The 23,785-nt window shown below is 41.7% G+C and overlaps 1 protein-coding gene across 14 annotated transcripts in view; it reads left to right on the plus strand.

Moving 5' to 3' along the window:
* The window catches only part of LOC126407793 (neuronal cell adhesion molecule-like), a 114,083-nt gene that overhangs the window by 60,156 nt on the left and 30,142 nt on the right, over positions 1-23,785 (plus strand). For 10 of the 14 annotated variants that reach the window (XM_050072995.1, XM_050072994.1, XM_050073000.1 and 7 more), the window contains exons 3-8: positions 16,987-17,162; positions 19,086-19,191; positions 20,212-20,405; positions 20,767-20,889; positions 22,655-22,825; positions 23,381-23,437. In XM_050072995.1, coding sequence (XP_049928952.1) covers positions 17,078-17,162; positions 19,086-19,191; positions 20,212-20,405; positions 20,767-20,889; positions 22,655-22,825; positions 23,381-23,437 — 736 coding nt within the window. In that variant the 5' untranslated portion in view covers positions 16,987-17,077. The remainder of the gene's footprint in view (positions 1-16,986; positions 17,163-19,085; positions 19,192-20,211; positions 20,406-20,766; positions 20,890-22,654; positions 22,826-23,380; positions 23,438-23,785) is intronic. The other 4 variants (XM_050072999.1, XM_050073004.1, XM_050073001.1 and 1 more) reach the window with 1 other exon arrangement.

The following is a 23,785-nucleotide window of genomic DNA, read 5'->3' on the forward strand; positions in this document are numbered from 1 at the left end:
TTAGGTGACCATAAAATGCATTTATTCATCGGCGATGTGTCGAAAGCGGAGGGTGAGGTGGTTCCAGCAGAGATACTGTACCATTATCTGTTATAGCAGTAATTCATTCTTCTGTCAAGTTTGACCCTGAGGGCATAAACACAACGAAACATCCCCGGTCTCCTCTCCTGGAGGCGAGTCACACACACCTTGTCCAGCCGCGCTACTCGACCTCCCAGCGCCGACCTTTTTCTAAACACCCACGGAACGATAGACGCAGTCAGAAAACTCTCCACCGCGGCCTCGCCCAGCCATTATCCAACACTCAGCAGACACTTCTCCTGCATTAGCGACCAGTCTCGTCCCGTCAGACACAGACACGGGACAGAGGCTGTTAGCGGAAGCCGGGCGGACTGTTTGTGTTAAACGGGAGCAATGTTTCCTCCGGAATCACCATTTGACAAATGAGGGCTGATGGAGCAGCTCTTGCCGGGGCCATTATTTCTGATGGGGCCAGATGATCTGTAAGGATGGAGCACTGTTTGTCTGAGCTGCGACGGCCTCTGGGCCAAACACCGAACCCACTCGAAACACACTCAAACGCTCCACATGATGGATGTAAAAGGGAAAATCTCTAAGCTATAACATCAGGACACTGTTAAGCTGTTTTTTTCCAGTTTGAGTCTCTGGTGAGTTTTCACACCACATCTTCACTTGCAAAGAGAGTTTTACAGCACATAAAGGGACTTCCTTTATGAGAAAGCTAAGTCCTTCATTAGAATCATTAGCACTCATTAGCCAACATTTCAGTCATTGAGACCCATAGGACAGATAGAAACATGTTCACACTAAGCCTTGGTGAAACGCCATCAGTCAGCCACCACCAGGGGCTTTTCCGTTGTATTCTTTAATCTTTAAAAGTCTCCCTTTAATTTCACAAAAACCAGTGCTTCAAATAAAATGGGGTCATCCAATTACATGCTAACAGAAAAAAAATACTTCCATTCGCTTAAGGGAGATGTCATCTCTCTCCCTGTTTTTTCATTTTTGGTGAAATATCACAAGTCTCTCAGCCTCAGAACTTAATTAGATCAAATTCCATCACAAGTCTTTGGACGGGGAAGATTTAAAATGTAGAAATTCACAGCGCCACTCTTCACTTTAAATACAGTCCCGGGAGTTTACTCAAGGCGATCTTTGATGAATTGTTCACCTCCCTTGAGTTGTTTGTTGAGTTTAGCATATGAAAACCTGACTCGTGAAATAGAGTGGCCATAGCTCAAGCCAGTGTAATCAAAGCTCATTCAGACTTGGCTGAAAGAGAGTGGATCAGTGCAGCTGGCACACACACATATTTTCACATCAAGCAGTGTTTCTGCGTGTGTTATTTTGGTGTAGATTATTTTCAGTGCGATTCAGTTTTCATATGCTAACAGGTTGGAGAAATGCTGTGTGTCTAGTTTACCAGCAACTTCTCTATCACTGCTTCTGCATGAGTGGCGTGAGCACACAGTAGTGCATTAATAGACTGTTAATCGTCAGTGATTTTGATGATACCTGTAGATTTATTGTGTTAAGTTGTTTATTTTGTCTACAAAAATGATTATGGCTGCAACTTATGATTATTTTCATTGCTTTTTGATTAATCAATTAGTTGTTTGGTCTCTAAAATGTCAGGAAATAGTACAAAATATCAATCAGTGCTCCCAAAACCCAAGATTATATCCTCAAATGCCTTGTTTTATCCATAATAAAAGATATTCAGTTTACAGTCACAGAGAAGCAGGGGCGTCAGTTTTGTTTCTTGGTTTCCGAGGAACACATATGAAATGGATAATCGAGTTCCTCCCCCAGGATATTTGAGCAATAAACACTTAATTTCCTGCCTTCTGGTGAGTTTTTCTGCAACAATTTGTGCCTTTTCTGCATCAATTTATGATGGAAAAGTCTTTAATTTCATCAAAGTAGGAGTCCTCTGTGACTTTCATGTTTTTATTGGGGGACAAATGCGCATGTTTTTAATACTGATATTTAATATCTCCCAGAAATCTATGCCTATGTAGACGGAACCATAAAATATTCACATTTAAGAAGTTCAAATCAGAGGATTTTGACTTTTTCCTCTTGAAAAATTACTCAAAGTGGTTAATTGATTATCAAGTTAGTTGGTAAATAATTTAACAGTTGACAATTAATCGGTTGATTTTTGCAGCTCAAAACTGATGAAAACATAAAGGACTATCACACAAAAAAGTCCTCTTTGAAAACTGAAACTACGATGAAAGATACTACTAGTTTTTCTAAAATAAAATCATTTGTCCAGTTTGACAGAAACTATTTATTTATTTATCTTTAATTTAATTTAATTTTTATTTTTAAATTTTATTTAATTTTGTATAATTTTTATTCATTTTTTTGATAGGGACAATGCAATTTAACATAGTTCCAATACAGAGCGCGCGACTGATGTGTTGCACAGAGAGTTTATAGCTATTGCTAACTTTCAACTCTTGTCCCTAGTTGGGCTTTTACATGCAGACCTAAAATGTTATTAAAAATATACAATTGAAAATATAAAACCACAATACTCTGTAAACATGGAAGGCACAATAAAATACATAAATCACAATCCACATACTACAATACACACACACCACAGTACACCAAAACACCTACACTTATACCCCTTAAAAGTTTGAGTGCATGTAGCTAAGAGTGGGTGCAGCTCTGCTTTGCTTTTAGCCAGCACCTGACCTTTGTTGTGAAGGATTTTAAATCAGTAATCAGTTTGATTTCAGTTAGTAATGTGTTCCAGAGTTGACAGCTCTTTATGAAAAAGCTGTTTGTCCATGAACAGCTTGTCCATATTACTGCTCCACATGTATAGAGTGACTATAAATGAAATGATAAATGAAATGAACTTTCATGCTCTGCCAAAATAACAAATGTCATTTCACTTTAGCGCTGAAATGATTTGTCAGTTAATCAATTAGACAGTCTTTAGAACACTAATCATTGACGGGCGATATACAAATGTAAAGATTTATTTCTTTAATCTGGAAACTTTTTTCATAGCCAGAACAAACCAAAAATTAAATAGAAATTCATCTTTGACAACTAAAACTTTGAAGAAAAAGCTGAAAACTATGTGACAGATGGATGTATGAATTCATCACTGTTTTGATGAGGTCTGCAGGCATCTGCAAAACTGCACGTTTATTCTCCCGACTTGTAAAACAGTCTGCTGCTCCAGAATATCTCCTCTTTAGAAGTTTCTCTGCTTTACCTGTTGCACTAATATCAGCACAATCTTACATTTCAGCAACGTTACGTTTAACATATTTAATAAAAAGTAATGACAGATTAATCAGTAAAGAAAATAATCATTAGCTGCAGTCATATTTCAAAGCATTACACCTTTGTTGTGTAAAAATGTAACTCAGATCTTTTGGTAAGTGTTGATGAGAAAAACATTTCCAGAAGTTGTGTAGCATTTTGGAAGGGTTAACTCCTGATTGTGTCTTTCATTAAAAAAAAGAAGCCCATGATTTGATTTTCTCACAATTTGAAAGGACTATTGTTTGTGTCCTCCGTGTCTGAAATTGGATGGTGAGTCCTTTTAGGGAGCAGCGAAGGGGAAATGATTTGTATTCACCTGCCGTATCTGAATGGAGCTGAGGAGGGGCTGAGAGAGGGAGCGAGGGGGGGGGGGGGGCAACTACATAGTGCTTCCTTTATGTGATAATGGATTGCTCTGACATTCACACACATTGTGGTGTGGTGTGTCTATCAGTCAATACTCACTAACTCGTGGGGTGAATGGCAAATTTTAAACAGATGCCATTAAAGAAGTGTCTTTAGCGACACAACAGGTGACAGGGTTCGGTGTTGTGTCTCTTTCACATCTAAAAACAATGCACCAACACATGCAACATATGTGTCCTGTCATCATCCAGTCCTGCAAATGAATTCTCATTTTCTTTCTCTCTTTTTCTGTTTTTTACGTAACTGCACTCTCTTTTATTGGCCCGGCTGGGCAACTGGATTCGTCTGTCAGCTGCACAAAGGAGACAAAGTGAAACCGGGGACGGGCGGTAATGAGCAACTCCTCTTACAGTGTTACATATAGACCGGCCTCGGTGTGGGGAAGCCTTCTGGAGACAATGGAGGGTTTTGAGAGGTCTGGAGCCCTCTGAAGCCCCTCTTTGATTGAGTTTCCTGGCACTGGGCTTCAGTGTTGGGGCTGATTGTGGAGTGGGAGCTGTGGGTTTAGGGAGGGGGCGAGGACCCTCCTCTGCGCTGACCTTTCACAGACACAGGTGGGGTGTAGTGGAAGAGGCTTGTGGAGGAGGAGGAGGAGGAGGAGGAGGGGAGCGGCAGGAGAGGCCTATTGTGGTGCTGTGTGTGAATGTAGAGGTGGCACTCAATAACACTAGACCTTGCTGCCTCTGTCCACCTGCCGGGGATTTTCTCACCACTATTTTATCACTAGTAAATTACATGTTCTGGTAACAGATTGTTCCCGCAGCACAGAGACAGTCTTAAGGGTTTGTTATCTGATGTTGACGATAGATTTTGGTTGACCAATGTCGGCACAATTTGTTTCTTTTTAGCCATGCTAGCACCATGGCTCTCCAGATAACCAATGTCTGTCTGTCGACGTTCGTCAGTTTGTCGTCAGTTCACTTTCAGACTCAAATATCTCAGCAACTATTACGTTGATTGCTGTTAAATTTTGTGCAGACATTCATTGTCCCCAGAGGATGAATCCTACTGACTTTGGTGATCCCCCTTTTTACACTAGTGCACCAACAGGTTGTTATCTTTGGCTTTGGCGAAATATCTTGACGAATCAAAGGTGGATTGCTATGATCTTTGGCACATACACCAATGATACCCAGATAATGACTCCTAAAAATTTTGACGGTCTCATGACTTTCCCTCTAGGGCCACTATGAGGTTCACATTTGTGGTTTTGACTGTAGTGTCTCAATAATTGTAACCATGCTAACTAAGATTGCGCACATTGTATGAGCATTATGAACATCAGCAGTGCTCACAGTGCTGCTAGTAATGCTGCATCTTGGTTCAGACAATTAGATGTCTGTACATTCTGAAAGGCAGTAGACTATTCGAGGGTGGACACCATCCCCCTTGTTAGCAAAATGACCAAAATGTGTCCCCCTTTTAACCTACCATCCCTCTCCATCCGGGAAGGAAGATACTTTAAGCTTTCTTTGATATCAGTATTGTTTTTGTCCTCCAAATATTAAGCAAAATACATCACATTACATAATGACCGTCACCAAGCCATGATTTTGGTGGCTGCAAAGATCAGAAACAGGCATACCCAACAACATGGTGCAGGAAGACGAACAAACATGTCATAAGAACAGCAGTCCATTTGATGAAGGAAGTTAGCATTCACAGTTAGCAATGGACTCCACATGACAATATTCACAACTTGGATTATTTCTTCGTGAAATACCCTTTGATTCTTTTTGATTCTCTTGATCGGTGGACCCTTACGGATTGAAGGATTATAAATAATCAAGAACAGGACACATATTTGGAGTTAAGGACCACTTCAAAGCCAGGGAGTCAGCACTTTTTTCCATCTCTCTTGTTTGTCTTGGGTAAATCTGAAGCAATCATAATGCTCATGGTTTCTGTACGTTGAACTTGATGATTAAATTGTGGGGAATCTAACCAAGCTAATGATGTACAACAATGTGCAGCATGTCCATATTGACAAAAATATTTAACATGCTGTTAAACCCAGTGGCAACCTGGAGGGTTTTAGGAGGATTTTAGTATTCTGAAAGCCAAAACTTTGTTATGTGTTCAGTAAAACAAACCATCCCCTTTGTAGAAAAAAAAAATTATCGCCTACTGTTAACAGGTACCTTTTTAAAGACTGCAATTAAAAGTGTTTTGCTTTCATCTCCTCTACTTGAAATGCCTCTGAGTCACTTTGAGGCTGTGGATAAATTCCGGCATGCTGTTTAGTCTGATTATGAGTACCAACATGGCCTCGGGGCAGAGAAGATTGTCCTCAATATGACTTCACCTCGCTGCCTTCTCTGTCCACCTGCTACTTTCTCTCTGGCAAATTACATGTTCTGGTAACACGCAGCAGTAAGGGATTGTTCCAGCCCACAGTCAGTGTTCATGCTTTGTTATCTGATGTTGTCGGCAGATTTTGCTAGACTGAATGGTACCACACAAAGCGTAGACGGCTCTAAATGACTCATCGCTGCATGCCCGCCTGCCTGCCTGCCTGTACTGTATCAGCACAATTCAAATTCCACCAGAAAACTGTTTATTATACAGTCGTGCTTTTCCAGAAAGGCCTAGTTGCATTAACTGTTGACTCTGAGCAATCATACATAGACACTGTTTCTGTGTTACCCCGGCTGACATTGCCCATAGGAGTTCATTTGCTGCAAAACACCACAGGCTGCTGGTTTTTGTGTGTCTGAGGTGAACAGTTCCTCCACTGCCCCTCTCACACGCTCTTATTGTTGCACCCCTAAGCTTAAAGTAAACTTCACATATTGGCCCCATCGTGAGAGACCCTTCAAATGTGGAGTAAGCCATCCGGTGCGGACACGGTGGCAAACTGAGATTCTAATCATACCTCTTTTGTTGAGCTCAATGGAGGTTGAGACGTTTTTTGGGGGGCAGAGCAGATGCCAAGCGTACAGTTTCTCTCCAAGGTTACTTATGAGATGACAAATGGGTCTGGGTCTCTTTGTGCCCTTTTTCCCCTCCTTATATGTCTGTGTTTGATGAGTGGGTTGACATCTTTTTGTCAGCACAGAGATCTGAGAACAGGAGGGGATTGCCATGGATACAGAGTGCCCTTTTGGAGTGCAATTTTGAGTGGTTGTGCTCCGCTGAAAGCTGTATGGAGTGCCCCTATATTTAGCTATAATACATTTCCCTGCATTTGCTGAAGTATGAGTCTTATGGATTATATTGTACAGCTATGATAACAGTATTTGTCTTCACGTATGCATGGGTGTCTGCTGTCTCAAAGGATTTGCTTGTCTTCCCACAGCAGATTGGTTTTATGTTGATTACTCTCTCAAAGCTGTTATGTTTCTGTAGCTAAAGTGTGTTTTGTGACGTTGTATGCCGAGGATTTTGAGAGTCCTTTTAGCTATTCAGGGAGCCAGTCGGCATGCATTCCTCCCACTCTCCTGCATTTGCTCATGATAATGAACCTCTGCTCAGCATATGAATGGCCTCACCCATAACACACTCATGTGGCAGGCCAAGCAGGCTCAAGCTCCATCTTGAATGTCTGACGTCTATACTGACCCACGGACTCTGTGAACACACAAACAAGTAGGATGCAAATGGATATAAGCAAGTATGAATTCATATACCCAAATGCATGAGCAGGACTGCTTGGCAATGTTGAGACATCGTCTTTTAAGGAGTAATTACAGTGTGGGGATCAGCTATCAAATAAAGGTCAAGTTCAGATCCACAGTTGCTCGTTCTGCCTTGTGCTGCTTCCCCTCCTGATCTCATTTTAATGAATGCTTTTTAAAAGTGCCTCTGCTCGCTTAATTCGCCAGTAATGAGCTACTGTACGAGTCAGATGTCAGACAAGCGTACAAATGCACTTTGGAGACTTAACTTTTGCCACCTCGCTACTTTATTAGCTATTAATTTATAGCTTTTGCTACATTGTGAAGCGGTGAAAAGATTGAAAGACCTCCAGTTTGCCACCAGCAATTATCCTGAGGAGAAAGAGAGGGCCTCATACACCCATCCAATCATGAGAAGGCTCTCAGAGGGAGCGCCGGTATAATGCGAGGACGTGACTCACCAACTATATGTCATATTTAGCCGGTCTGCAATGATAAGATGAAAGCAAAACGCCCTTCGGTTCCATTCAGGTTGAACAGGCAGGGATTTCCTCCTTCACACAGCCGTCCCATCTAGCGGTGCTGCCTCCATCTGCATGCTAAAAAGGAGCTCCCTCTCAGAAGTGCCGGCGCCGGCAGTGATTAGCATTTGGGCAGAGGGGACAGAGAGCGAATCCCGGAGTGTTTTTGGCGTGTACATGGAGGAAGCTCAGTGAATGCCAATGTGCGGTGCTCTATGAAAGGAGGAGGACCAAACAAATTGCCGGACACGTTGCATTAGTAGCAGATGCCCATGAGCATTAAGAGTTGAGGTAGACTGATAGCTGGAGGATAATTATTGAAAACAGAGCAACATATGTTTAAAGGGCTGCACCAGGGATTTAATATTGCACTTCCATCAGGTTACTGAGTGTGGTTAAAATCTATGGAGCCAAAAAAAATCCTGACTTTTACGTCAAGAACACCAGAGCCAAAACTTCCCATATTGCAACCTGCCCTGAGATATCGGCTGTAGACATGTCCCCCTTCTCTCTGATATAATAGAACTAGATGGCACTTGGCTTGTGGTTCTCAAAGTGCAAAGAAAGGAAATTTTAAAAACTCATCAGCAATGTCTGTTTCCAGAAATCATGACCTGGTTACTCAAGATAATCCACAGGCCTCGTTGTGAGCAGTTTCATTTATCAAACAGAAGAAAGTGTGCATCTACTCATGGACAAGAGGCTTGTTGTCGTGACAGCGTGACAAGTAATCATTAATAGCGTCCTCCTCCGCTGAGCTGTAACGTGAGCTAGCTCAGTCGTGCAAGGTTAGAAGTAGATGCACACTTCCTTCTGCGTAGTGATATGATAGGCGGCTGCAGTTTGGTAGAAGGTAAAATGGTTCCCACATGAAACTGCTCACAACAAGGTCTGTAGATTATCTTGAGTAACCGGGCCAAGACATCGCATCTAGTTCCATTATAATAGAAAGCTGATACCTCCAACACTCTGCAAACTCACACCAAAACAGTCTAATAAATACACATAAGAAGAAAAATCTGTACTTTTGATGTGGGGGTGAACTGCCCCTTTAAAGATCCTCACTCTATTGTCTGGCATTGTACAGTGCAGATGAAAGGGCCACGGCATGATTTTGAGCTGTGAGGTCTCCCTGAACAACAGGGCCCCAATTCATATGTTAACCACACCAATTATTTGCATACGGTCCCTCAATTATAAAAGCTAATGAGAAGATTATGGGAAACGCACGCTGAAGCCGGCCTGCGGAATTTGCATTGTGATCCTGTGGCTGCGGATACAAGGCCTGAGAGAGGTATTAGTGAAAGCCACTGAACATTCAACCTCATGCATCGTGGCTATAATTCATGTCAGTGCTAATGCCTGTCCACTACGTTGGCTGTGAATCCTCACCTCATGGAAGCAAAGCAATTAAAGAAAATGTTCATTTCAGCTTTTGTTTAAAAGGACTTACACATGATTATTTGGCAGAGTGATAACTTTAAATTCCAGTTCAATATATTTGTGACTTTACAAACTTAAGTAACCAAATGAAGGACTGTCTTACTACCTCCCACATCAAGCTCCCCCCTGCTCCCCCATAGATGTTTAATGGCACAGAGAAATGGGCATGCAGCCCTGGGCATGAAAACCATGCAGTGACATCCTGAGCTGCAGCGGGAGCACCCGGCAGCCGCAGAAAAATAAACTCTTCCAACCGTATCCGTTTTCTCATCACCACCTTCCTGAGTGTGGAGCCATTCTCATCATTATACCCCCACATTCAGCCGTCTGTAGGGGATCCCTGCTGCTCCATTAAGGCCATCGCGAGTCTCACAAACCCCTGATTTCATGAGCCATCAATAGCGCTGATTATAGGAGTTAATTAGGGTGCTTGGCAGGAGAGAACGGCTTTTCTTGCATCATAGATGCTAAAACTGTACACTACTGATGCAACAGAAGTGATTCTGTCAGTGTTGCAATGTTACATCACTATTGTTTGGCAAAGACAATGGCAATATATTTGCTAGTGGTTGGCAGAAAGCGTATGAAGTAGCATTATCTGTTGCTGTAAGGGAAATTCAATTGGGCTTTTTTCCCCGCTGACTGCTATTCATTTACACTGTGGTGTGCTTCAATTCTCAGTGCTCGTGCCCCTGTCAGCTCCATCTGTGCGCTCAGACATGTCCTGACCCTCACGTCCTGCAGCCAGCGTTCATGAATATGTCTTTGCTTATGTGTGTATGTGTGTGTGTCGCTGTAATGTGCTACGTCTCTGACATGTGCACAAAACCAATTAGTTTTGGGATGGTGAAGTAGCTGGCCATGGGAAAATGACAATGGAGTAATTGAAGAGGCTGGCTGAATGAGAGGCCAGACAGCTCAATGCAGCTTTTACACAAGTGCTGAGTGTTTTCTCCACGGACAAAATGACCAGAGAGAAAAGCAGGTCCTGAGTGAAGGCAGTCTCATGTAGTCGTAGCCGGTAATTAACATTACAGCCTTTCATTTTGGTGACATTGATTTTTACTGAAGGAACTCAGCTAGTTAGGTTGTGTGGTGGCATTTAAAGGTCCCTGATTGTGGGTTTACATGCTTTAGCTCATAGTTGCCCAAAGCTTGGCCCATGGACCAATGGCAGCCCTCAGAAACATTTTGTGCACCCCTCAAATGTGACGTGAAATGGAAGTGTTATATTTTAATACTCTCACTCTCAATAACTTACATTTAATACACTACTTAGCTCCTGCGTCAGACTGCACCCTCCAGCAGGCATCTGTCAGGTTAGGAATGACAACTTGTAGAAAGGTACTGCTCGCATTGTAACTAGTGGAATCTCACACCTGTCACAGGATTTACATCAATGTCATTGCTGTTAGCTAAGATTAGCGACAACTCAGCACTTAAATATAGAAGTGAGACGGAAAAGCCACCACTGAAAAATACTGTATGGCTGAGGAGAAAAGGAGGTTTCAGGTAAAATAGATAAACTCTTACTTCATCTGACCTCTGGGGACAGATAAAGTGGTCTGCCTCATTTGCAGACAGGAGAATTCAGTGCTTAAAGGATTTCGTGTTAAACGTTATTATGAGACTGATCACAAATCCTTCAACTCATTTATGGGTGAGTGTAAACGTAAGGTTGAAAAGTTTAATTGAGGCTCGTCTGCCCAGCAGTCAGTCTTCACAAATCTTATGAAAAGAGGTGAAGGTGTTACAAAGGCAAGCTATGTGGTGGCTCAGGAAATTGCTAAAGTGGTAAGTGCTTGTGTACTACAAAGTAAAATTGCTATTTCTGTCAAAGGAGTCTGGTGGCTGTGGATGCGAGTGGCAATGAAACATGTTTTAGCCTCCTGAAAAAGAATCACCTAAAAAAATCAGTTTGTGTACACAACATTAAGATTATTTTACCACTTTACCTTACGTCAGACAGCCTGCTCTGACAGGAGACTAGAGCTGGTATGTATGCCGTCGTCAAGGCCACCAGACTCCATTGACAAAAACAGTAATTTTACCCCACAGCACACTGCAGTTGCTGGTCTACTGCCGACTCGATGGTATAGGCATCCACAGCAGTACGTAGGTTTATATGAAGCAAAGACACCATGCAGAATCCTATTTTAGGTCACATGGGAAACTGTTTTTAGAAGGGTTTGGGAATATAACATTTTGAGGCTAAAACATACACACTCCGACCAAAATTTGAATTTCAGGAACACTACTCCTACACTACTGAAAACCTAAATAAATAAATAATAATGGAGCTAACCTTTCATTTAATACAAATAAAATTTAGCCTATTATTTTGCAAACCATGCTGTTGTGTTCCATGTTATTTTATCAGCCATTCCATGCAGCCGTTGACCTCCAAACAGTAGACAGACACAGTTAGCAACTAGCTGGTGAACATGGAGCATTTAGCAGCTAAAGAGGCAGATATCTCCTTCAGGAGTTGGTGGAGACCAAAAACAGAGCTAAAAGGAGGGTAGATACTGGACTTCCGTTCATCTGATTGCCAGAAAAATAACTTCAAATGTATGATGATGCTGCTCTGTATCTGCTGAATGTGTAAATAAGCAACTTTTTTTCACCGTAAATGAATGAATTGATAACATATTAGTGAGCTTAAAACTTGTTTCCACTGCTTTCAAGTGGCCAAAACATTAGTTAATCCAGGTTTAAGGAGTTAGTCAATACACTTGTTTGGCTTTTTAAGTACTCTTCAGGCACTCTGGCAGTTGTCATCATGAGGCCTTTAGTAACTATTGTATTGAGTTTTCTAAGTGAGACAATAGCGCCGTTTATCATCCTCTTGGCCTCATCTATTTTGAAAAATATCTAAAATTCCTTGCTGGAAGCGTCCGTACCAACCTGCCGTGTTTCGTTTTAAGAGACCATTTCCTGTTCGATTTTATCAGCAGTCTGACAGCTTTTGGCACAGCACTCCAAACAGTACTGTGTTTTTATCTCGGCCTCAGCAGTCTGTGCCAAAGTGAGCTTTATTGACTTTGGCTTTTCCAGTTCCGTCAGCACAAGATGCATAGGAGGGTTCAACAATTGTGATGGATATTTTCTGATTGCATGTCCCCTCGAAGAATTGTATATTCAAATGAGAAATGGGCTTTGAACTGTAGTTTCCTCTTTAAGATGCAGGGCTTTTCTAGCGTAAGCTCACAATGCTCTCATTATGCAAGCTTCTGCCTCGTGCTACGTCGGTAAAAAGAAGGTTTTTAGAATTAGGAACATGAATACTCCACTGCTTAATTTGAAAAGGGTAAAGTCTGGCTGTTTTAATCATTTTTATGCTCACTGTTCAGGCAGGATGTCAGTAGTTTTCAGGCCCTGGTGGCTGGTTTCACGTCTTAAGAGCCCCACTTGAGTTTCCACCGTCGCCCCACTGTGAGAGGGATGTAAGGGGTTGGTCCCGTATCACTGCAGCTCACAGGGATAATTATAGCACACACACAAATGAACACAGCCACACATATACAGTATGCACACAGAGACACACACATGCTGACCAGCTTGAGCTGAGCTGCTACACCTCATTAAATTGGGAAATGAATCCTGGATGAAGCCCTGGCTCCTTTCCAGATAAGAATCACCAGGCTTTTGGGGATTCACCGTAAAATTTATAATTAACACATTTATTCTCTTGCTGTCGCAGGCTGTCCTTTTTTTCACTTCACCTGTGACTGTGCACTGACAAGTTCAGGCTGTGGTTAATGTTTTATTCACAAATTATAGTGATCTTAACAACTTTTTAAGACATGTATTAGAAGAGTAAGGCCCTTGAGATGAACCATTTCATTTACAAAGGTGTTCTTAACACAAATATGCAGAGAATACAGTGCATGAAGCAAAACAGCACTCACACATACACCAAACAGTAACCTCCGGGTCTGAAAAATGAAGTCACTGCGCAATTGCAAAAAACTGCAGTCCCGTTAATGGCCACTTGAGGCTGCCTCCAAGAGCGAGCGAATCCACATTGACACCAGTGTTAGAGTGCCCAACTAGGCGATACAGTAGAAATAAACATGTTTACAGCCCTGTGCAAAAATGGTTTTGGTCCTACTAATTTCCTCATTCAGGTGATGCCATAGGTGCTAGCCTATATGTTGACAAGTTGCTACTATGACGACAATGTTGGTTAGGTCGGTGGTTACAAACGGGTCCAGCCATGAGATCCAGATTTGTCCGTAGTTATTAGTTCAAGGTCCACGTAGTTTAAAATATTTAGCAACAAGAAGAAGTTGTCCTTTATTCACTCACTCTACAGCAAACGGTACTTAAGAATAAAAACTCTGTGCTGGAAATTCACTGTACTTAAAAATAAAGTGTGGTTTTTAACAAACCTGACGTGTAAGTCACTTGCAGTCGATTCAGAATGGACCCACGACCTGCTATTGGACCACAACCCACCAATTAGGAACCACTGGGTTAGGTAACTTAACCAGGGTGTAGTCTAACCCCAGATTCACAGAGTAGCCTGTAGGCGTGGCTTTAGCTGTTGCTGTTTTAGTGTGTTTTAAGTTAATGAAAGCTAATTGTAAAGTTTCAGCTGACTAAAAAAGTCTTTGAGTCGGATATTTAGTTTTTCTGGTAAGTACATTTTGTTTTAGTGGTTTTAAGTCTTTTTTTGCTGGCAAAATTAGCATTAGTATTAGTATTATCACAGTTAACCATAGCTGTAAATGCACTGTGCTAAATACGCTAGCAGCTAGCATTAGGGTTAGCTCAACGCTTTTGTCCAAATATGGTCACCTCTGGCCCTAAAAATCCAAGATGGCTACAGCTGAAATGCCAAACTAGAGGCTATTAAACGGGAGTCCACAAATAGGTGACGTTTTATACAGTCTTGTTTTATTTTATACAGTGTTGCAGGAATGATTCCTAAAACCTGGAAATGAGTTAGCGATATTAGCAAATTAGTTAGCATGTTGTCACTTTCTTTCCCTTGTCTCAAAGTCAGTGGGTTTTTTGAATGGGTGTTTGGCTAGATGTCTGAAATGAGGTCTGTGGTTAACACAAGCTTGAGAGGCATTCACATTTTGTTATTCACACAAAAATGTCTATACCACCCTAACCATAGCTGTAAATGCATCTTGCTAACCAAGCTAGCAGCTAGCACTAGGGTTAGCTCAATCCTTTCATCCAGATATTGTCAATTATGGTCCTAAAAATCCAAGATGGCGACGGCTGAAATGCCAAACTAGAGGCTATTAAATGTCACCTTGGCCACATCCATTACTTTATACACTCTACAGTCTACAAGAGTTAGTATGTTGGCACTTTCGTCCCCTTGTCTCAAAGTCAGTGGGGTTTTTTTTAACGGGTGTTTGGTTAGATGTCTGAAATAAGGTCTGTGGTTAACACAAGTTTAAGAGACTTCAGTAAATACCTTCTTCATAAATTTTGAAGCTTTTATGTGTCTTATAACAGGTGGCTAAATGAGACTACTTAATGCTATCACTGTGAACGCGACTTTACTGCCCCGTTTTGGTGGTGGTGATGAAGTAGTAGTGCCACCATGGTGTGGTTTATTTATAGCTTGAAATTAGTGCTTTTACTTCTGGTGATTTAATTTACGCTTTAAAAATCATAAAGTGGTGTTAATTTGTGAAGATTACCTTGCTTAAAAAGTAGAAGCATTAGCAGGTTGTTTGAAGAGAAGTGATCCATCAACAACATCCTATTGACACTAAGAAATGAAGACAGTTTAATGCCTTACTAATCACTATGAATTGATTTTGCATTAATGACATCTGATTGTAAATTCCTAACACACTGCACATTGAAAATAATCAAGGTTGACAAAAGTCTTTTCCAGGTTGTTTGCTCAGTATGGTTGCAGCACCCCTGCCTGCAGCCTGCAAATGAGCTTGATGAAATTGCCCCCCTCTTGATCTTTTTATGTCAAGTCCCAAAGCCAGAGCTGCCTGATGGCGTTCACAGCAGTGTGATTGGCTGCCCTAGGCGAATAATACAGGCCTTCCCTAGAGAGGTGTAGTGGAAGCTGGGGGCAGCAGACGTTAGCCTTGGTCTCTTCCCTTGCTGCCAGACACCGGCTCTAGGGCCGGTACTGAATCATGACTGTAGGGCAGCACTAGCAAATACATCAGTTCCCCACGGAGGACCGGGCCAGAGTCTGAGTGCCTAGCCTCTGGTCTCAGACACAACTTCCTCCACCTCATCTGACCCGCCCCACACCCAAAGGCAGGAGAGCAGCACACGTAGGCAGCTCCACTTTTAATGGGCTCGATTTGATTCTTTCATACGGTAACCGGCATTACTATCCCAAATTTGATAGTGTGCTTTTGTGATAACGCAGCAAATTAGTCTGCCTGAGCTCTAAATTAAGCTGTGACATTTTAATACGGTGCCGGCGGATGCCTTGGGTAAGACAGGCAGGAGAGCAAGATAAAAACAGGTCAGGCTGCGGTTGTTAAAAGACAGAAAACGACTCCTCCTAAATTCAGTTTCATCATGCATTTTACTCGTCATTTGCAAGCTACACTCACATTCTCAGGAAAATAATGAATTATACTGCTCATTTTTTTGTGACGCCGCTGAATTATGCATATGAATATGAATTAGATTGAGCAAAATCATTATTATTTTTCTTTGAAGCTGGGGTCACACTGGTTTTGATGACCCCGGCAGTGATAATTTCAACAGTTACGTTTTTCTATCATTACTTTTTTTAGCTTTGTCTCAAAGAAATAATTGCTTCTGGTTCGGGTGGAGGTGTGATATGGCAACACTCTGCTGCCTGGCAACAAGAGAAAGATTTCCAACCTGGTGTGTTCAATACAGTACATACATTTCTGTCTCCAGACTGTTCAATGAACTAGTTGTGATGGAGGAATAATTAGGTTATATTGAGTAACAAAGGAACAGAAAATCCTCACTTAATTAACAGTGAGTCAATAGCCAATTAGCCTTTCACCAGTGTGTTCAGACCTGTAAACAAGTCGACTTGCTTGAACCTGAACACTGTGTGGAACTTGTCCCCATTGAACGGTGTCTACTAAGATGTCAGAGATCGTAAAGCTGCCCAATCACACATGATGTTTCTCACTGCAACAATCCCATGAAAGAATGATGGTTCACTGTCTGAAACCTGACCTCATTGCGGCTCAGCCAGTCAGTCAATCAGACTGATAAAGCTGAGGGTAAAATGGAAAGTAAAGTGAGTGTCCCCGTGTCTTGTCCCTTGGCGTGTCATGTGCCGGCTGACGTGATCGATATGGCAGAGAAGCCTAATGGCATCATGGCCACGGCGGTGATTAGCCGAGCAAAGTGAGCCCATGTGGGCCACGTCGGTCCATATTGGAGTGCACTAGATCAAAAAGATAGCTTCCAGCAAACTGCACTGCATGGCAACTAACATCGATCTGTAGCCAGAGCTATATGTGTGTGTCTCTCTGTTTCTCTCTCACTCTTCAGCAGACGAACACAAAACAGAACTCAGGTTTATGATTGATGGCAGCAGTAACTGGATGTGCTATTCAACCCAGTAATCAGTGTTCCTGCCTCTGTCCTCTTATCTCTCCTTCTCTCTTTCTTTCTTTCTTTCTTTCTTTCTTTCTTTCTTTCTTTCTTTCTTTCTCTCGCTGTAGTTGTGAATGCGCAGGTGTCCTCAGACAGTGTGACTGAGCAGAGAGGCGGAGCGTCGCTGTATTTGGGGGCAGACCTTCGCGTCATACACCGATGATGGAGAGGAGGAGGATGGACGCAGCACTGCTGGTGCTGTTCCTGGTACACCTCGTCACTGCGCTGGAGGTCCCACTAGACCGTAAGGCAACACATCACACACACCACAATTGTATCCAAGAGAGTGTTTTGTCTGAGGATGAAATATTAGTCAATGAATTGATTAGTGGATCAACAGAAAATGAGATATATAAATTATTTATGAAGAGAAAGTGCCATTTGCTGGTTGCAGCCTCTCAGACGTGAGGATTTGCTGCTTTTCTTTGTCGTACATGACAGTAAACTGAATAAGTTTGGGACTGTTATTGGGACAAAAGCTTCAGGTGGCTCCATATTTATCATATGAACAGCAGGGTGGTATTAAGCTCCTCATTTACCTCTTGGCAAGAACAAAAATAAAAGTATTTCTCAAAGCAGATTAACTGAAACTGAAAAGGATCCCACAATCCTGATTTTATCAAAATGAGAATTTAGTTGGTCTCCCCTTACATTTCCCCTTAAGTAGCTTTATGGTTTATCTTACTCTACGCTGTTTGACATAGTGTCAAAAATTTCAATTTACAGATTTGACTTTGAATATTAGAAACTGCAGTATCGGTACACCGGTACCAGCTGTGCTTTCTCACTCTCTTATTGTTAATGTTTACTACAGTCATTCTACTATTCTCTGCTACTAACTGGACTGTTGGGTATTCTTGCTTAAAATCTCACTGAAACAATTTGATTATTAATGTAGTTGCAGATTCATTTTCTGACCATTGACTAATTATTAAGTTGATTCATCTTAAGTGCTATATCGCAGACAACTGGACTTGCTTAAGTTTTTTGAAGATGTTTCACCTCTCATCCAAAAGGCTTCTTCAGTTTTAACTGACAGGTGCAGAGTCACAGGCTTTATACCCTGGGTGGGTGTGACTGGACTCAAACAAGTCCAGTTACCTTGTGATATAGCACTTAAGATTACCATGCCCTGGATGACTGAGAACCTTCACCAACAATTCAGCTCTTTTCACATTTATTCTTATCTTTTACCTATACATCATCTACATGTCTACCCATCATTAGGGGTCAGACAGTTGATATTTTATTTTTGGAGGAACCTCACAGTACGTTGTTGCCATGGTTTTGTAAAGCAAACACTGTTAGACTCATGTTCCTCATTCTGACTGATGTGGAAAGAAACAAGTTTGCCCGACTGACAACAGCCCGATGCCACGGCGGTGCTGTAGTAGATCTACACATTGTTTGGTTGGAGGTGTCGACCACTGGAGGCTGGCATTTCTAAACTAGGAGCTGGCCTCATTTAAATCACGTCTGAAGCAGAAACAATGCAGGAGGATATTTTTCACCACTAATGTCCGACTCTCTTTACTGTCACAATTTGTCTCTTTTGTTTGCTGATTCTTGGGAACACACTAAAGTTCTGGAAGGATGTAAGTCTCAAACGAGTGTTGATTCACTGCAGAGGTTGTGTTTGCAGCTTTTTTGTTGTGCTTTAAAGGTTTTATTTGATCTTTTTTTGATTAGATATTATAATTTATTTGTTTTATAAGATGCTAAATGTGATTTGGAGTGGATTTTAATTTATTGCATGCATTGCTCTCTTTGTTTTTCTGTTTGCTGTTTTCCTCTCTGTGTGTTTCTGCAGTGGTAGAGCATTTCCCGTCGAGCGTAATTGCAAAGAGCATGAGTTCTTGTATCATTAGTTTTGTCATAGTCCATTAGTTATTTCCCCAGCACGGACAGGAATACATTAAGCATCGGATCATTATAATACAGTGAAATGTACCTGAGCGTGCTGCATGGCTTTTTTTGCTTTAGCACATATTATGAGAGCTTTTCGTGTCTGTCAGCAAACAGCCGTCCGGTTTGATTCAATACGGTAAGTCTGCATGTGATTGGTAATGAATGACTGCTTGTGTGTGGTCGATACAGCAACAGCAAAAGGCTTAGTTATGCAGTAAAGGTCATGATTAAATATCGCCGTCTTTCTGATCGCTCTTAGTGCCGCAGCCACCGACCATAACTCACCAATCCCCCAAGGATTACATCATCGACCCACGGGAGAACATTATAATCCACTGCGAGGCGAAGGGGAAGCCTCACCCCAGGTAGGAATCTGTGAAGTGTGATTTTTTTGCATTCATGATGCTGTGTTTTTAGGAAGATTTTCCAGGTGTGGATTCAACCACCACCTGTCAAATTTCAGTTAAAAGCCTCAGCTGACAGCAAATCTCCAGAATTTCAGTCTGAAGTATAATGAGTAAAGTTTTGGTTTGTTCAAGGTGCAATAAATAAAGAAGGCATTTTATTCCTGCTTATTCTGCCCTTGCCAAAGGCTGATTGTAGCTAATGCTTTTGAATCTTTCACTTCTCTTTCCTTTATCTTTCTTTGTTTAATACCTAATTATTTTGATGGCACCAACACTGCATGCACACACACGCTTGTACTTCTATACTTGTGAGGACCCTTAGTCACAGAATACATTTCTTAGCCCTGAACCTCCACTTTACCCTGACATAACCTCAACTCTGAAGCCAAGTCTTACATAACCTTCAAACACCCTTTTGAAGAAGTGAAGCCTGGCAGGTATACACAAGTTAGAATCTCTTGAAATGCTGTTTGAAAGCCCTCGAAAACTTGAATTTAAATCATAAGAATTTCTTTTTAGCATTAAATCAAAAAAAAACTTTGCTTCAGATGTTGCAAGCTCTGATTGCAGGGTTCCCACACATTTTCATGGACAAAATTTCAAAAATTTTCCATGACTTTTTAGGGACCCATAATCAAATTTTCATGACTATTCATAACATATAACACAAACAAAACTGTAAAGTATACTTTATTCCAAATGTTAATTTTATGATTATAAATGGTCCACAGACACAGTTCAATAAAGCTCCCAGAGTGGGGGAGTGACAGCCAGTAGTTGGGTTGGCCCGTTGGTTAATTTATTCACAAAGAAAGAGTGCTCTGTATCTTTAAACTAACACTACTTTCAGAGCAGTTAAAACAAAACCAAAGTGAGCATTGGTGCTTCAAGTGACAACTGAACGCCCGGGCTGCCCATGTCAATTGCTGAATCTCAAAACTCAAATTGTTATGACACTGATCTGTTTTTTTTCTTCAGTTTCTCCTGGACCAGAAATGGGACCCACTTTGACATCGATGAGGACCCCAACGTGACCATGAAGCCTCATTCTGGGACCCTTGTGGTGGACATCAGCAGAGCGAAGGCGGAACATTACGAGTGCGTGTACCAGTGCACAGCCAGGAACAAACATGGAACTGCTGTTTCCAACAACATCGTTGTAAAGCAGTCGAGTAAGTGCAGCGTCGCCTATCATTTCTGTCATTTCATTTTTCTTTTCTTCCATTTTCTTAATGTCATGCATATCTCACATCATTCTTTTTTCTTTTTTTAACAATTAAGTTGCATTTTACATCTTACGAGTGCTGCTGGAAGGTAAAGGTTGTATGTGGAAAGCGGCATGTTTGACTCAGAGCAAATATCCCTTTGTATTTCTCCTGTTGCGTATTGTTATTCAGTCAGGCATCATCCCTCTCATCCTGCCTCGTCACCTCTGTCATCATGTCAGCCACAGCCCATTAGCAACCCATATTTCATGTCAAATTACGAGACTCCTCATCAACTGATGTGTGTATCCCTCTCCAACCGATGCAGGGTCCCCCTTGTGGTCGAAGGAGAAAATCAAGCCAATCGTGGTTCAGGAGGGTGTGTCCCTGGTGCTGCCGTGTCGACCCCCTGCTGGCCTGCCCCCTCCCATCATATTCTGGATGGACAACAGTGAGCGCTTCAGTCATACATGAACACATCAAAACACACTGACTTACCTGTAAGGTTGGGACGATCCATGTTAGTGTTACTCAAAGTTAATGTTCTGTTTTCGGCTTTTAAATATAAATGTGTCACATACACATAATGTTTTTTACATTGAAATGATTGATATGAACAGCGGCAGCCATCACTTGCCTTGTCTATCACAGAGAAGCAGGGGTTTATGGGAAATATGGTCTTCATGCTGAGACACACAATCACTCTGCCGCTGCAATTAATTAGGGCCACTATTAGTCTCATGCCTGGTCCTGTGTATTTAATGTTATCACACTAAGTATCATGCTTAACTAGTATTTCATTTATTACATTTGTTAATTTTAAAGGGTCAGTTCACCAAAATTACAAAAAAAAGCACAGGCTCACCTGTCATCTAGTTGTGCAGATAATTTCGGTTTAGTTAGCTGTTCTGGATCATGATCATATATTTTTATGACTGTACAGCATCGATGTTTGATGTTATTTTAATGAGGTGTATTAGTATAGAAATGGGATATTAGTAGGATATACATGTGATTCCCTTTCCGGCCAGCCTCCTAGCCTACAGCACATTCAGCCCAGACAAAACACAGCAACACATTTATTCAAAGGGAAACAGTGGTGTGTTAAACACCCCGTTGTTGCATAAGCACACTGCCCATTAATGCAGTGGAGTTTAATTCAGTTTGATTCAAAGGGGCTTTATTGGCCCTCGAAACATACTTTTACATTGCAAACATTGCTGCTGATTTGGTAACACCTTTGACAGTGGTTCCCAATTGGTGGGTCACGGTCCAAAAGTGGGTCATGGGTCCATTCTGAATGGGCCACAAGTGACTCGCAAAGGTGTCAAGTTTGGAAATAACACTTTATTTTTAAGTACAGTGAATTTACGGCACAGAGCTTTTATTTTGAAGTGCTGTTCCCCTACTGTAAAGTGAGTGACTAATGGACAGCTACTTGACAGAGACAGCAAACTAGCTTGACAACATGGCCATAAACGAATGACTAAAGAGAATTCTGGACCCTGTGGCTGGACCAGTTGAGAACCATAGACCTATGACACACCCAAATGTACCTCAAAGCCTGTTTTTACACCGTTCCTAGGAAACCTGACGTTCAACCTGATAAGATAAGATAAGATAAGATAAGATAAGATAAGATACATCATCCTGAGGAATTTTAGTACTGTATGCACATTGGTGTACTGTATTTTAATTCACCGAGTAAATTCGAGTCAGTTGGAAATAGAAATGTAGATTTTCAGATTTCCATTTTTTATGAGCCACTTCTCATCCATGCTGTGTTAAAGGTTGAGATTGAAAGTTCATTTCCGAACTTGGAAACAACAGCTGACAAAATACTCTCACCATAAGGTCCATTTAGTAGCTGTTATGGAGCTTTCAAAGATCCAAAAATCAGAACTCCATCTGCTGAGGACGATCATGCGATGCAGTCAAAAGATTTGCAAATAAATGGCCTTTGGGGTGTGGTCTAGAATAAACACACAATCTTAAGGTTTAGATTAACCTGTCTAGGTTTTGAGACCATTCACTCTGGGATGTACTCCTCTTTCCAGAAGCAGTATCCCAGTTATTTTGGATAATCCACAGGTGTCCCAGAGGTGTTCCAATGAAAACTTAAGAACTACACCAGTTTATCTTTCATCCAACTCTCTACCTATAACTACAGTATCATGTATTGAAATTCAAATGATTAAACCTGCTGTACATTTCAGACTTCCAGAGGCTGCCTCAGAGCAGCAGGGTGTCCCAGTCCCTGAACGGAGACCTTTACTTCTCTAATGTACTCCGAGAGGATTCCAGGAACGACTACATCTGCTACGCCCGCTTCCCATACACACAAACCATCCAGCAGAAACAACCCATCACCGTCAAGGTCCTCAACCGTAAGTCTGACAGTGTATGTGTGTGTTTGAGGAGAAGAAACCAAGATGAAGGAGGTCAAATGAGCTACTATGACAGCGATAACTAGAGTGTGACTTTGCGTGTAATGTGTCCACATGAGCGGCAGTTCATTCACAGTAGTATGTGCAAGCCTGACTGCGTAGGAGGAAAACAACATTTCCTATCTCTGATCCCATCCCCAGAGACGCCAGTGGTCGTCATCCCACTGAAAAGGCATATTGTCAGAGCTCTCATGGCTCCCAGCACTATCTGCCAGGCAGGCGTTCATTTTATTACTTCTGTGAGACGTTCTGTATACGCGCTCTCCACCAACAACAAAGGCTGCTCTCATTCAGCGCAGCATTTTGCAGTTGACATGACGGCATGCTGTTCCCACAAGATTCTTCTGACTGTCACCCCTCATCTCTGACTTTTGAGTGGTTTTAAAGTTTTGTTTTTATTCTGTACACTCTCATATTAAGTTGTTTTTGTTTTCTCTCCCATGTGCCTGATGATTTCAACCTGTGGCGTGTTTGATTTTTTCTGTTGTGTTACAGTGGATGCAATCAATGACACAATGGCAGCTTTTTACAATGACACTGATTTATTTAGTGGTGAGTTTTGGCACCCTCTAGTGTTTACCTCCACCCAACCTCGAGCTCCAAACACTAGCTTTTACCCACTAACACTAACCCTTCAACCCGCCAACCCAAAGCTTCCTACAATCTCACTGATGTGTTTAGGGGTGAGATGTGGCACCCTCTAGTGTTTACCCCCCAACATAGAGCTCTAAACTCTAGCTGTTACCCACTAACCCTCAAATCCAAGAAGTTAATGCTCTATCCCTCTGCCACTCCTGCTCTATCCAATCAAAACCCTTTTGATAACTGTTCACTTCCTCCTATGAACTGCTTAAACCAGCGCTGCATGATGATTCCACTGTCCATGTAATAAACATCTGT

Source organism: Epinephelus moara, chromosome 20, assembly GCF_006386435.1.
Source record: "Epinephelus moara isolate mb chromosome 20, YSFRI_EMoa_1.0, whole genome shotgun sequence".
Taxonomy (NCBI): domain Eukaryota; kingdom Metazoa; phylum Chordata; class Actinopteri; order Perciformes; family Serranidae; genus Epinephelus; species Epinephelus moara.